The sequence below is a fragment of the Hippopotamus amphibius genome, chromosome 1 (assembly GCF_030028045.1).
Source record: "Hippopotamus amphibius kiboko isolate mHipAmp2 chromosome 1, mHipAmp2.hap2, whole genome shotgun sequence".
Taxonomy (NCBI): Eukaryota; Metazoa; Chordata; class Mammalia; order Artiodactyla; family Hippopotamidae; genus Hippopotamus; species Hippopotamus amphibius.
The window spans coordinates 114,600,074-114,613,170 of NC_080186.1; the positions used below are offsets into that span (position 1 = coordinate 114,600,074).

At 48.1% G+C, this 13,097-nt stretch overlaps 1 protein-coding gene across 1 annotated transcript; it reads left to right on the forward strand.

The window, feature by feature from the left end:
* Positions 1–3,300: 3,300 nt before the first annotated feature.
* RIIAD1 (regulatory subunit of type II PKA R-subunit domain containing 1) lies at positions 3,301–10,314 on the forward strand. The gene is made up of 5 exons (XM_057746888.1): positions 3,301–3,394; positions 3,910–3,986; positions 8,281–8,327; positions 9,437–9,564; positions 10,178–10,314. The coding sequence occupies exons 1-4, from the start codon at positions 3,311–3,313 to the stop codon at positions 9,505–9,507; spliced, it is 279 nt and encodes a 92-aa protein (XP_057602871.1). The 5' UTR covers positions 3,301–3,310; the 3' UTR covers positions 9,508–9,564; positions 10,178–10,314.
* Positions 10,315–13,097: the final 2,783 nt, after the last annotated feature.

Consider the following 13,097-nt stretch of genomic DNA (forward strand, 5'->3'; position numbering starts at 1 on the left):
TCCTCGTGGGAATGCGGGAAGTGGTTGAGCCTGGCCTTTCTTCCTCTTGTGTCTTCATTTGAGCCCTGGGTGAGAGATTTCCTTCCTTCTACTGCTTGATTCTCCACTAACTACCATCCATCCTTCCCTAGCATCGGTTTCTGTGTCCCGCAGCCACATTCTGACAGGTATGTATGTTTGAGTGTGTGTGTGTGTGTGTGTGTGTGTGTGTGTGTAGACATGATTACACTTCGTCGTATGGATGTCCAGGTCCTCTAAAATGGGTGTGGGGGGGGGAGATGGTAGAGGATCCAGTGCAGGGTGGTCAGAATATGCGATGGCAGTACCAGGGAGTCAAGAGTGCAAACCCATCTGGAAAGTAACTTTCCACTCACCTCCCCACCCCCACTGCTCTTTCCTTTGCCTCTTAATCTGATCTTGGTATTTATGGAGATGCTAAACAGATCACGCCCTCTGAGGATGGAGCCTAGGAAGACCCCACGGCCCTGTTGATCTCATTACTCTGTGTCTTGTCAGCATATCTGCCGCCCTGCTGCTCATTCAGGCTTGGGGCTAATCATATTAATTGAAATATTAAACATTCACAAAAATGAATTATAATGAACTCCCCTCACTCCTCCTCCCAGTCAGCAATTGAGGAGACAGCTGCAGGCAGCAAAATGCCTCCAATCCTTTGCTTAGTTTGAGGTCCCCAGGTGGAAGGTTTCAATCTGAGAGGAGAGGCAGGGTTTAGGGGAGAAGAGGGGGGAGCTCTCTTCAGTCCTTCCTTGCTGGGCAACTGTGGACACATCTCCATTTTCCTGTAGGCTGTGGGGGAGGGGATCCCTGTGAGGTGAAGACTAGGGGTGGGGTGGGGGGGGGTGGAGGGGGGAATGACCCAGAGGGCCATACTGGGGAGTTGCTCTCCAGGAGGAAAGGAGGAAATGAGGCTTCCAAGGTACTTTCTCTGCCCACCATCCCCGAGCTCACCCTCTTTCTTATGTTCTGCATTCAATGTTAGGATACCCTACATTAAAAAATTATTGACTTTATAAAGGGAGAGCTCACTCCTGGTTTTAGATTCTTAGGAAATGAGAAATGTTGAATAATTGGGATACTTTTCAGAAAGGACAAAATGTAGTGATGGTATGTGTGGGCAGAGTGACTGGTCACCAAATACTTGCTGGCCTCACTAACTGAAAACATAGTGAAGACTTCTGCAGCAGAATCTATGAGAGAGTACAAATAATTGATTATATAAACTTCCTTCCCTCAAGCGGCTTCTACCTCAAGTGGAGAGGTAAGATAGGCCAACACAATTTACAATAGTGAGAACTGAGATGCTGTTAAAAAAACTAAAAGCAGCCTCTGTCATTTGCACACATGTGTATTTGGGGTTTGGGCCAGGGGAGGTGGTCAGTCAAGAAAGGCTTGATTGATTCTTAAAGCACAAGAAGATCATAGCCCTGAAAAAGGAGGACATTCATTATTTTATGCATGTGGGTGGGGGATGGAGGGAGTTGTGCACGTATATGCCTGTGTGTGTGTGCGTGTGTGTGTGTATGTGTGTGTGTGTGTGTGTGTGCGCGCAGATATTTGCCAGTCCAGACCAGCCCTGTTTACTATAATGAAAGCTATATATATAATTTAAAAATTTCTAGTAGCCACATTAAAAAAGTGAAAAAATGTGAAATGACTTTTAATAATATATTTTATGGAACCAATATATTCAAAATATTATTCAACGAGCTTATATGATATATCCAAAATATTCGACATGTAATCAATATAAAGATTGTTCATGAGATATTTACATTTAAAAATACCAAGTCTTCAAAATCCAGTGAGTATTTTACACTTACAGCTCATCTGACACTTACAGCAAATTTCAAGTGATTAGTAGCCACAGGTGGCTCCTGGTGACCACACTGGACGCTGCAGACCTAGAGGCTCCACCGCTAGTTTCTCTGGGGAGTGGAGGGGCGGGAGGAGACAGGTCTTGGCCAACAGGAACTATCACCTCTGATGAACCTTTGCTCCTGCCTACAAAAATCACTACTGACAGATGGCAGCTTATCTACCTTTCACTATAGCTCTCGCTCCTGAAAAACAACCAAAATGATTACTACCCAGATGGGGTTTCTGAGAAGAGGCTTGTAGTCCACTATTTAATCTACCTCTTGAGGTTTTTTTCTGGCTTAGGAACTGTCAATATTTTCACTTCTTTGCCTCAGTCTTTTTTTTTTTTTTTGGCCATGCTGCATGGCTTGCAGGATCTTTGTTCCCTGACCAGGGATTGAACTGGGCCCGGGCAGTGAAAGCACCAAGTCCTAACCACTGGACTGCCAGGGAATTCCCTCCTCAGTCTTTTCTGAGAGGCAGATCACGGAGACACTCCTCCCAGGCCATGGCCTAATGCTGGGCTTGTTAAGCTCTTTCCTTGCTCCTTGCGCAGTTGTTCACAAATCTGAAAAGACTGCTTCCTTTTGGGCTCTCTCCTCTGCCTCTCAGAGGGTCTCTGCTGGGCACTGTCTCCGGGGGTGTAGAAATCCAGCACTTGTGTGTATTGTCAGACAGCCTCCTGCCCTTTCTAGGTGCTATTTTCAGCTCTCTGGCTTTCTGTCTTACTTTCTCTTCTTAATTAGATAGTTGAAGAACACATGTTGAAGACCAACTGCCTTTTCCCTCCCCTTCCCCATTGGGAGTGGGAGACATGGTTTAGAATTTATAAGAAGCAGTTAATCTACACAAGAAAGTCAGTCCAAGAGGGAAAACTTCTGGCAGCATGTCCCCAGGCCCTTTCCAGCATTTTAGTCTGCGAACATTCCTTGCTTTGTAGAACTCGGTTCTTTCCACCCTATAGGGTGCTTTCATGTTGTGTTAAGAATCCAAGACGTCAGTGTCAAGTGTCTACAGTACAGATGGAGAGGTTTGGCTTCTGGGCCGGTGAAAAGGGAAGAAGCCTAGATTCTCCTTCCCTACTACTAGGCTTTAAGGGAGAGGGTCAGGAACCAGATTCTGGGAGACTCTGCCTTAGGATTCCCTTCTCCAGTTTTGCTCTAGAGCTAAAGAAAAAATTATTTGAGGTTGGGTGAGGTCAAGAAGAAGGCCTCATTTTCATATACCGTCAAGCTGGGAATTCTATCCCCAAATCTAGGGAAGGGGATCCTTTAGCGACCCTCCTGAGCTCACTCCTCTACTTCAGGGTGGCCCCCTTATTGCTTCCCTCAGCCCCGCCCCCTGCTGGAGAGGGCCGGGCTTGAGGGCGGGGCCAGGCCGGGGGCGGGTCCTCGCCGGCCGCACCGCCCGTCGCCTTGACGACCGCGACAAGATGGCTGCCTTGCCGGGCGGGATTCAGGGGCTGTACCCCGAGGCTCTGAGCCCCGAGCAGCTGGAGAAGCTGCGCGGCTTCAAGGTGGGTATGGCCCCGCCCCCCGCCCCCATCAGAGTGCAGCTCTCCGTGGGTAAGGGCCCCAGAGAGAAGGGACGTGGAGCCTTTTGCCAGGTAAAAGGGGCGGAAGGCGGGGGTGGGGGGGATGGGGACACCCCAGGCGGACCCCTAAGCTTCCGGGGCCCTGAGCAGGGCCTGACAGGCGCCTGAAAGTGCAGATAAAAACTTAAACAGGGATGGGCCAGAGAATGGACCGAAATGACTGCCGGATACTTTAACTTATATACAAACAAGAACTTCCCAACGGTAGAGACCGAACCTTAGTTAAAGCCCTTAAGTCTGAGCCGGAGGCAGCATGGAGATGTTGATCTGTAGGAAGACACGGGACTTAAACGTTCAGACATCCTGGGAAGAGACCCGGGTTAAGTGCGCACGTCGTTTCCCCAAGCCCTCTAACCTCCAGGGTTTGAACCCTGAAAACTTTCTCCTCATGGAGCATGACCTTTTGCTGTTGCCCCCTCCCCCCCCCCCCACCCCAGATTCAGACTCGGATTACTAATGAAAAGTACCTGCGGACCCACAGAGAAGTGGAGTTGCTCATAAGTGGTTTCTTCAGGTAGGTGGTTTTCCAGACTGGCCTTGAGCAAATAGTGGAAAGTTTCACCATATCTCACTGGGGATAGATGAGTGTGAGTGACTTCCTCTTTAAACACTACTTGTTGCTTCCTTTAGGGTCTAATGATTAGAAAATAACCTAAGGTTGAATATTTTCTAACGCTGGCGTCTGTGGCTCCCAGGGATTTCTTGTTATCTCTAGAGGTTTCCTTCAGTTATCTCAAAAATATTAATTTGTATTCCCTTTAGCTGTAAAGATAAATATATACCTTCTGACACGTGGAAGAGGGAATTTTGCATTGAGAAATGCAGCAGGCAGCCATTGGGTGTAGAACACTATTCTCCATTCGAGGCGTTTAACAGGATCACTAGAACTTTTAAAAAATTAAGATGTCTGGCCTTTCTCTACCTGAGAACATCATTGTAGAAAGCCTCCAAGGGTTGGAAGCTACTCCCCTGTAAGTCATGGGGAAAAGAAAACCATTTTCCACCGTGTCTTGGAGCACCTTTTTCCTTTCCCCACACTGCCTTTCAGCATGGCATTTGCTTGAATGGAAAATGTTTCTAATGGGATGAAAACCAAAGAACTGAGGAAAAAGAAATCATGGCGCATCAAGGGATGAAAACAATAGAGCTCTCTCCAATACTATTTGGCTAGTGACAGACAGGCAAGATTTAAATAATAATGGCTTCCATTTCCAGGCACTGCTTTGGTGTCCTACATTAGCAGTTATCACATTGTGTAATTGCATTGTCCATTTTTTCTTTCTCTCCCTGGACCAGAGCTCTAAGCTGGTGGAGCCATGTTTGTGTCCCCAGGGCCCACACAGTGTATGGCATCTTGGTGCATTTTTGCTGACCCTCCCAGCAACTCTACAAAGATAGTTTATTGTCACTTCCATTTTACAGGTGAAGTACCTTCCCCAAGTTGTTGAACCAGGATCCAAACCCTTTGTTTTTGCATTGTGTTGCCCTGTAAGCACACGGGAGCTGGGAAGCCAGAGGTAGGGCTCCCCTTTGTCTTTTTAGAAGTAGGGCTAAGAAACAGAGACACAGATGTAGAGAACAAACATATGGACACCAAGTGGGGAAAGCGGGGAGGGTTGGGGGGGAATGAATTGGGAGATTGGGGTACCAAATTGTACACTCTAAATATATGCATTTTATTGTATGTTAACTGTGTGTCAATAAAAGTTCTTAAAAAAAAAGAACCAAAAAAAAAAAAAAAAAAAAAAAGAGTAGGCCTAGAGGGGTATCTTTTTTCCATGCTTCGTTGTTCATATTTTAGTCATTTCTCCAAGTGGCAGTTGATTTTTAGAGGGCAGATAGGGGAAGGGGAAAGGAAAAATGGAAACATGTCTGTGAAGTTTGGTTTTATTTGGGCCAGGGGTAAGGCTTGGGCAAAAGATAGTTTAGGGGTCCTCTGTCAAGGTCAGCCTGGGGGATCAGGCCATCACTTCTGTACCTTTTCTTCTAAAGGGAGATAAAGGATGACATCTTTCCTATGCTGGGGAGCTTGCAATCCAAATTAGGAATAATTCCACCAGGGAGATTGGGGATAGATGTTAAAACCTGAATTAACTCACCACTTGCAGTGTTCACAAACAAAAGGATTAGAATCCTTGGGGGTGTTGAATGAAGAGGGTGTTGTTTTAGTCACATGGCAGGGATGGCCCTGCTTCTCTGCCCAGGAACAGTTTCCAGGAGGAACTGGGTGTCTGCAAGGACAGCCCCAGGCATCTTCCCTTTCCTTCCTCATCATCCCCCTCTGTCGGCTAGGTAGGCCACCAGGCTTCTCTTTTTGCTGTCCCTGAAGCTCCTCTCATGAAATCCTCCTCGCCCCTTTTAGGTATTTCTCTTTCTGGGGTGGGAGGGGAGAGGAAGTGTTTGAACTTTGAGGGTTTGCTTTTGGGGTTTTTTTGGTGTGATTGTTATTTCCTTTGGATGATACCAGAATGAACCAGAATCAGTCCCTCATCTGCGTTGGATGCTTCAGATGGTCCTTCCTGTGAGAAAAGAGGAGGGGAGAAGAGGGAACAGAATCCCGCCTGTCCTCACCTGTCTGCAGGTCTCTGCTGTAGACACGCTGCAAGTCATGAGAAGCCCTGCACTGTTTTTGCTGGGAAGCAAGCTCACCGCTTGGGTTTTGCAGATCCTAATGGTTTATGGCCATTCAGCCACAGCTTTCCAGTCTGTACTCATCTGTACAGTGTATGGAACTCTTGATACCTTTTAGAATTTTAGAACTGAAAAATGGAAGAGGTAGGGATCTAACTTATTTTAGGCACCCAGAGATCTCAAGTTTTAGGCTAGAGATATGATAACCAAGTGTGAAATTGTAGAAAGGCTTTATTAGGTGTCTTTGTAACAGCCAAGCAAATGAATCTTCCCAAACCATAGCACTGATCATATCATTCCCTGGCTGGAAAAATCTTCAGTGGATCCACAATATTGCCTTTTTTTTTTTTTTTAATATTCTATTGAAATATAAAATACAGAAAAGCGGCATATCCTAAACTGGGTGAACTTTCACAAGCTGAGAACACATGGTACTAGCATCCACATCAAGAACTAGAACCTCACTAGCACCTCAGACCCTTCCAGTCACTTCCTCCAAAAAGTTAGCCAGTATCCTGACTTCCAGTCACACAGATTCGTTTTGCCTTTTTGTGTACTTTATACAAATGGAATTCCACACTATGTGCTCTTTTGTGCCTGGCTTCTTTTGCTCAGCAGTATCTTGTAGGTCCTCCATTCTCTTTGCTGTGTAGTCTTCCACTGCGTGACTCTGCCACGCTTTGCCTATCCATTCCCATTGTCTGTTGAACTGAGTATGAATGTCTCTCCCTGGTCTTCAAGGCTCTCCATACTAGGCCCTTCTTTGCTTCCCACTACTCCCTGCTCATGCCCACACTGCAGCCAGACTGGACCCCTCTGATCATTCCACCGAGCTCTGTGGGGGCACTGACACTCCCTGAGTGCTCTTCCAGACCCTAAGGAGACAAAGGTGGATACGACCCAGTTCCTGCCCTCTAGGAGTTCATTGTCCATAGGATGTGGGCAGTTCCCTTTAATTTCCTTTGTTCCTGCTGCTTTTTGGTCTGGAAGGCTCTTGTCCCTCAGCCCTTGTCCCATGCGTACCTCAAGGGCACTCTCAAATGCCAGCTGCTCTGTGATGATTTTGGGGTCTTGCTGTAAGGAACTGCTCTCTCTTGCCTGATCTCCCAGCACACTGTTTCATAGCCTCGTGTAGCACTACCTGGAGGTCACTTGGCCTTTTGGACATTTGGGAACTTACCTATTTCGTTTCACTTGACTGTAATTTCTTTGAAGTGGGGCTATATTTTATCTTTTTAAAATCAGTCCCTCATATCTTATATAGTGACTTACACATAATCTGTGCTCAACAATCCTCAGATTGAATTGAAGGAGAAGGGAAACAAAATTCTTGAAGCCTGGGAGGCAGGGGCCTCCTTGGGAGGCAGGGGCCTCCTTGGCGGGCAGGGCCTCCCGTGCTGGTGGGGCAGGGCAGCCATGGCCACGAGGCGGCGTCGTAGAGCACTGGCCTTGGAACCGTGAACCCTGGGCCTCCTCTCCTTTATTTACCTGCTTTATGAACTTGGGCATATGGTCAACCTTCTGAAAGCTTGGTTTCTTCATATGTAAAAAGGGGCACAGTCATTGCTATTTCACAGAGTTTGAAGTGAGAACATATTTGTGAACATACTTGTTGAGCCATAAAACTCTGGGATATAAGGCAGTTATAAGCTGAAACGTCAGCTTCCCAGCGGCACCGGCCCTGTGGGTACTGCCCCAGTGTCCGCTGTACGCAGGGCCAACAACCATCTCAAGTCCACCTTCTCAGCTTTGTTTCCTGTGCCCTCCCCCCACCCATGGCGATTCCTGGTTACGCTTCCTCGGAAGGCTGTGGGTTGCACATCTGTCCCCCCACACGTGAGTCCCTTGAGAACGATGACCAGGCAGCGAGCTCTTCAACTAGCTGCCTGGCCCGGGCGTGGTCTCTGGTCCTGTGAGGTGTTTGTGGAGTGAATGACAAGCTTCCCTTGGCTGCAGCACTCACTGTCTTGTGAGGTGAGCATTTCCTAGGCTTCTTGCCATTTAGAATGTCTTGCTCCTGGCCTCAGATCCTGACTGGAAGGAAAATCTCAAAGGGAAGGGTCCTTGGCAGGAGTCCTCTGGCTTTCCGCTTGCCGTGACAGGTGTGTCTCCGGTCATCTGCCCGGGCAGTGCAGGACCTGCTTTACCTCCTTTCTTTATCTTTTGGCGTTTTCCAGGGAAATATTTTTGAAAAGACCAGACAACATTCAAGAATTTGCCGCAGGTGAGTGAGGTAGCGTCCGTTTTGGGTGTTTGATAAACGAGCACCAGGAATGTTATTGTGAATTCAGACTCAGATGCGCTCAGGATTTTCCCTGCAGAGTCTGGGGGTACTTCTTTACTGGATGTCTCCCAAGGGAGCTTTCTTCAAAAGGCTCTTTCCTCTATGTCATTTCCTCAAAATGAGGACAGATAAGAAATGAGGCAGAACTTCCTCATGGTAAAGATTGTTAAGAATTTTGAGATTCCCAAAGGAACAGACTGGCAGCTCTTTCCCTGGGAATCTTAAAGCAGGGTTCTCAACCCTGGCTGCACGTTAAAATCACCTGGGGAGCTTTTAAAAATACCGATGCCCGGGCCCACCCCCAGAGGTTTTTATTTAATTAGTCTGGGGTGGGGCCCGGGAGCCACAGATTTAAAGGCTCCCCAGGTGACTCTAATGGGCTTCACTGCCCTGAGATGGCTTAAGGTCAATGGTATTTAAAGGGAAGGGGCTGGGCTGGATGCTTTCTTGGGTCCTTTTAGCCCTGGGAGTCGGTTTTAGCCTCAAACCGTTTCTGACTGAATCTAAGTACGTCTTTGCTGCCACAGCAGATGCTGCCTGATTCCCATTATGCTGGGTGTATAAAAACCCTCTTCTGTCGTCATCCTGCGAGAGCCTGGCTCTCCTCTGAGAGGATATTCTCAGAGAGGGTGTGATGTCTCAGAGACAGGAGCCGGCAGGCCGAGCTGAGACAAGAATAACACTTGGTATTTATTTGGGCCCCAAGATGGGCCTGGAGCAGAAAGCCGGAGACTCCCTCAGCCCTCTGATGTCTCCCTGTGCGTCAGCAAGCGGACGAGCCAGTGGCAGAGTGGCGTGGAGGGGACAGGGGCTGTCCAGTCAGCCCTTCCTGGGAACGCTGGAGCTGGAGGCTGAGAACTGCTAGGGGGTGGGGGTGGGGAGATAGTGACCTTGGGATTTGCTGTGACGTCTCATACTGCATCGTAAAGCAGGACCACCAGTAGCAGTCCTGCTAAGACAGAGCCATCCTAAGTTTTTAGCAGAGTGAGCTGTCTCTCCCAGTCCTTTTCCCTTGGGTTTAGATGATTTCTTTTTGATTCTTATCCCAGACTATTTCACGGATCCAAGACTTCCCAACAAGATTCACATGCAGCTCATTAAGGAGAAGAAAGCGGCTTAATTAGCAAAATCACGATGCTCAGCTGTCGAGAGAGACCAGAAAGAATCCAGCCTCGGGGTGGGTGTTAACCTCACTTACAGTCAGAGCCTTCTTTACTCCTGTGAAAATAAGCACTGGCCCCACGGCCCAGGGTGTGACAGAAACCAAACAGAGACGCTGCAGAGAAGTTTCGTGCAAGTGTTGCATTTTCTTGACACTGCTTTGGGGAATTTGAGGCTGTGAAGAGAGGCCCAGGGTTTGTCTGGCATGTCTGTGGCAGGGAGAGACATCTGTCTTCTTAATCTAGTGACATGGATTAAGAGAATGGAAGTGGGAGTAGTTCTGGAGGGGAGAGAGAGGCAGGGAAATGGGGGTGGGAGCTGTTAGTATTAAGAACCTGCTCTCAGGCTGCAGGATTCCTGCGTGCTCCTGCAGGTGGCCTTTTCCTTGTGTCCTTCCAGCGGGAGTGGAATGGCTTTCCCACGGCTACTGGAAAGGGGGGGCATTTTCCCTCGTTGCATTTGGACTGGGTGCTTTCCTGCCCCCTCATTGTAAAACCAGGCCATGCTCTGAGAGCCATCACACATTTTCCAGGGAGGATCTCTGAAATGATTTTGAAGGTTGGGATTTTTAAATGTGAGGTGGGAAAAAGCCACACTCCTGATTTAGCAGCACCATTTGTATTTTGTAGGGTCATCTGGAAGCAGGAGAGCCCGGTTGTCATCAGTGTGGGTTTCCAGGCAGCCTTGGGCTGTGTCTGCTGTTGCAAAGGCTTTTAAAGATACTCATTAAAAACAGACCTTCCTGTTCTCTCTGCTTTATTTCACTCAGAAGGAGGAAGACATCCTTCATGGGAGGCTGCTCTGCCCCTCCTCTGACCCGGTAGGTAGCAGGCCTGTTTCTCTGTCCGTGGCAGGCCTCTCAGCTAGGTCAGCAGGCTGTTTCCACATGTGCCTCAGCCCCGTGTACTCGCTGCCCCTCCAGGCCACTCACTCCCAGAGCCAAGACCGGACAAAAGAACAGGGGTGGGAAATCCCAAGAGGACCACAGCTGGTTGTTGGTACTCAAGCAGAGTCCACACTTCCAAGGTGGCTTTTGTTTTTTATCTTACCTCCGGAGTTACTGTACAGAGTGTACAGGTGATGATTAACTTTTATTTCCATAGAAGCAATAATAAGAGGAATTGGTTTGGAAGGACAACAAGCGCGAATGAGATTAGACACAGAAAACCCATTCAGGGTCATGAATATTGTGTAATAGGAACCTAATGATGGTGGACTTTGTTCTTGAGGATTTTTAGAAACAAGCTACTCATCCATTTGATTTTCAGCTTAGAGGCGGGAGAGTGGGCCAGTTGGCCTTGTGACATCCTTTCCAGGCCTAGGAGGCATGGAAGTCTTGGATCGTGTGTGTGTGTGTGTGTGTGTGTGTGTATGTGTGTGTGTCCTATCTCTCTGGCCTCCACAACTCACTGGCTCCACTGTAGGCAGGACCTCTCACCTGTGTGTCACGTGTCAACTTCACCATGGCAACAGAAGCACCAAATAACACAGACCAAAGCGGGGGCGGGGGGGGGCTGTATTATTTTTATTTCCCTTGTTTCTGCTGTCTTGTTCCCAGCTACCATCACCTGCAGTAATAGAAAGGGCAACAAAATGGGGCATTTAGGGAACTATTAAAACTGCACATAATAATAAGCTATGGGATAGGAACCTGAGGAGTTATTTTAAGTGCTTTCGGAATCACGTTTTGGCATCCATGGCTCTGACAATGAGGTATCCCTGTTTAGAAAATCCAAACGAAGCCTTCAGCCAAAGACACATTACTAAGGATCTCTGATGTGAAGTGTTATATTAAACACTCTTGGATCTTTTGTGGGAGAAGAGACCTGCAACAACGTGGGGAGAGAGTAGAGTGTTTTTCAAGATGCTTGAGTGCATGATTTAATATGTGAGTGTACACTGGCTCATGCTTGGGGAGCTTCCTGGTAAAAATAAGAAATGCATTTCATTCAAAATACATTTCAAAGCCTTCCTGAATAAAAAATGCATTTAACACATGGTCACAGTGCACCTTCTCACAGTGAGACTGTGCTCGGTCCTGGGGGTAAGGCAGAGAGATCGTCCCTGCCATGGAGGGGTTCATGGTCTGGGAGACGGGCTGCTTTTCTCCGCAAACCTGAACAGTCTGAATATCTCACCTTTTAGACTGAAAGCCCCACCAGGGCAGGGACTGAAAGTGAAAATCGAGCTTGTTCACTGTTGAGTTCCTGACTCCTAGCACAGTGTCTGAATATAGCAAGTGCTCAGTGTGCATTTGCGGAGAGAATGAATGCTTACGTAATTGAATGAGCAACCCCATTACGTCGATTGCTATCAAGACCATTGTATACCTATGATGGAAGCAGGGACATGATACAGGAGGCGGTGGAAGAAGGAACATCTGGTCTGCCTGTGAAGTGAGGGAGTGAGGGAGGCCTCATGGAAACTGGCATGCGATGTGTAAGGAGGGATTTGCCAGGCAGACGGGGGGAGAGGCATGGGGTAGTCAGGGTTTCTTGGTGCTTCCATTCTGCTGAGCGGGGTAATGATAGCCTGCTGATTCTCATTACCCCTTGCTTCCTTGCTTCCAGAGCAGAAGGGGGCAAGAGAAAAGGAGAGGGGAGCAGCTGCTGGGTCAGTCCCAAAGCAGTGTCTGCCGTACCCGCCCTCCCTGACTCATTCTCCCCATCATAGCTAGAGTGATCTCTTAAGCAACCTAAATCAATATGTTACCTTCCTGCCTAAAACACTTTAGTGATCTTCCATGCACTTAAAATAAAATCCAGATGGCTTTCCAGGGACTACAAAACTTCACAAGCCCCTTCCACCTCTCAGTCATCGGCTGCTCTTTTCCTCCCGCCTCGCTGGGCTCCAGCCACACCAATCTTTTCTCTCCTCCTCGAACATGCCAAGGTAGTTCCCCCTTTAGGGCCTTTGAACTCTGCCTGGATTTCTCCTCCCCAGAACCTCACAGAACTAGTGGTCCAAGTTGGGATGTTCTGTGCTGGAAGGAAGAGAAAACTCTGCTAAGCGAACAGGTCGTGCATTTCTCATGTAGCAGATCCGTAGGTGGCGGCGGCTGGTGTTGGTTCAGGGGCTGCCTCTCTGCAGTTCCCTCCCTTCCCCTCATGGTCAAAGGAAAAGCAGGAGGACCAGGAAGGGACTGTGCCTTGGCAGGACCAGGAAGGTACTTGTCTGTCTTTTCAGGAAAGCAAAAGCTCCCTCAGGACACCCCTTTCACCCCGCAGCTTTCACTACCATTGGCCAGAACTGTGTACGTGGCCCCCTCTTGAAGGGAGGCTGAGAAATTGAGGATTTAGCCAGTGAGCAGTGCCTTAGATACCTTCTTGTCACTTCCTCAGAGAGTCCTTTTCTAGGGATCCAACTGAAGTAGCCTCCCCCAGGCATTTAAAAATATTTAATTATTAAAGTATTCCCCCTAGTCGTTTCCTGTCACATCACTCTTTTGTTTTCTTTACAGCACCTACCACAGTTTGATACTATCTTGTCTGCTTATTTTCTTGTTACTGTCTGTGGCCCCACGAATGTGAGCCCCAGTGAGAGCAGGTG

Excerpts from the sequence above, each read along its gene's own strand:
- RIIAD1 (XM_057746888.1), top strand. The coding sequence starts at position 3,311 with ATGGCTGCCTTGCCGGGCGGGATTCAGGGGCTGTACCCCGAGGCTCTG. Across the intron at positions 3,395-3,909 it reads AGAAGCTGCGCGGCTTCAAG|ATTCAGACTCGGATTACTAA; the intron begins GTGGGTATGGCC and ends CCCCCACCCCAG. Across the intron at positions 3,987-8,280 it reads CTCATAAGTGGTTTCTTCAG|GGAAATATTTTTGAAAAGAC; the intron begins GTAGGTGGTTTT and ends GGCGTTTTCCAG.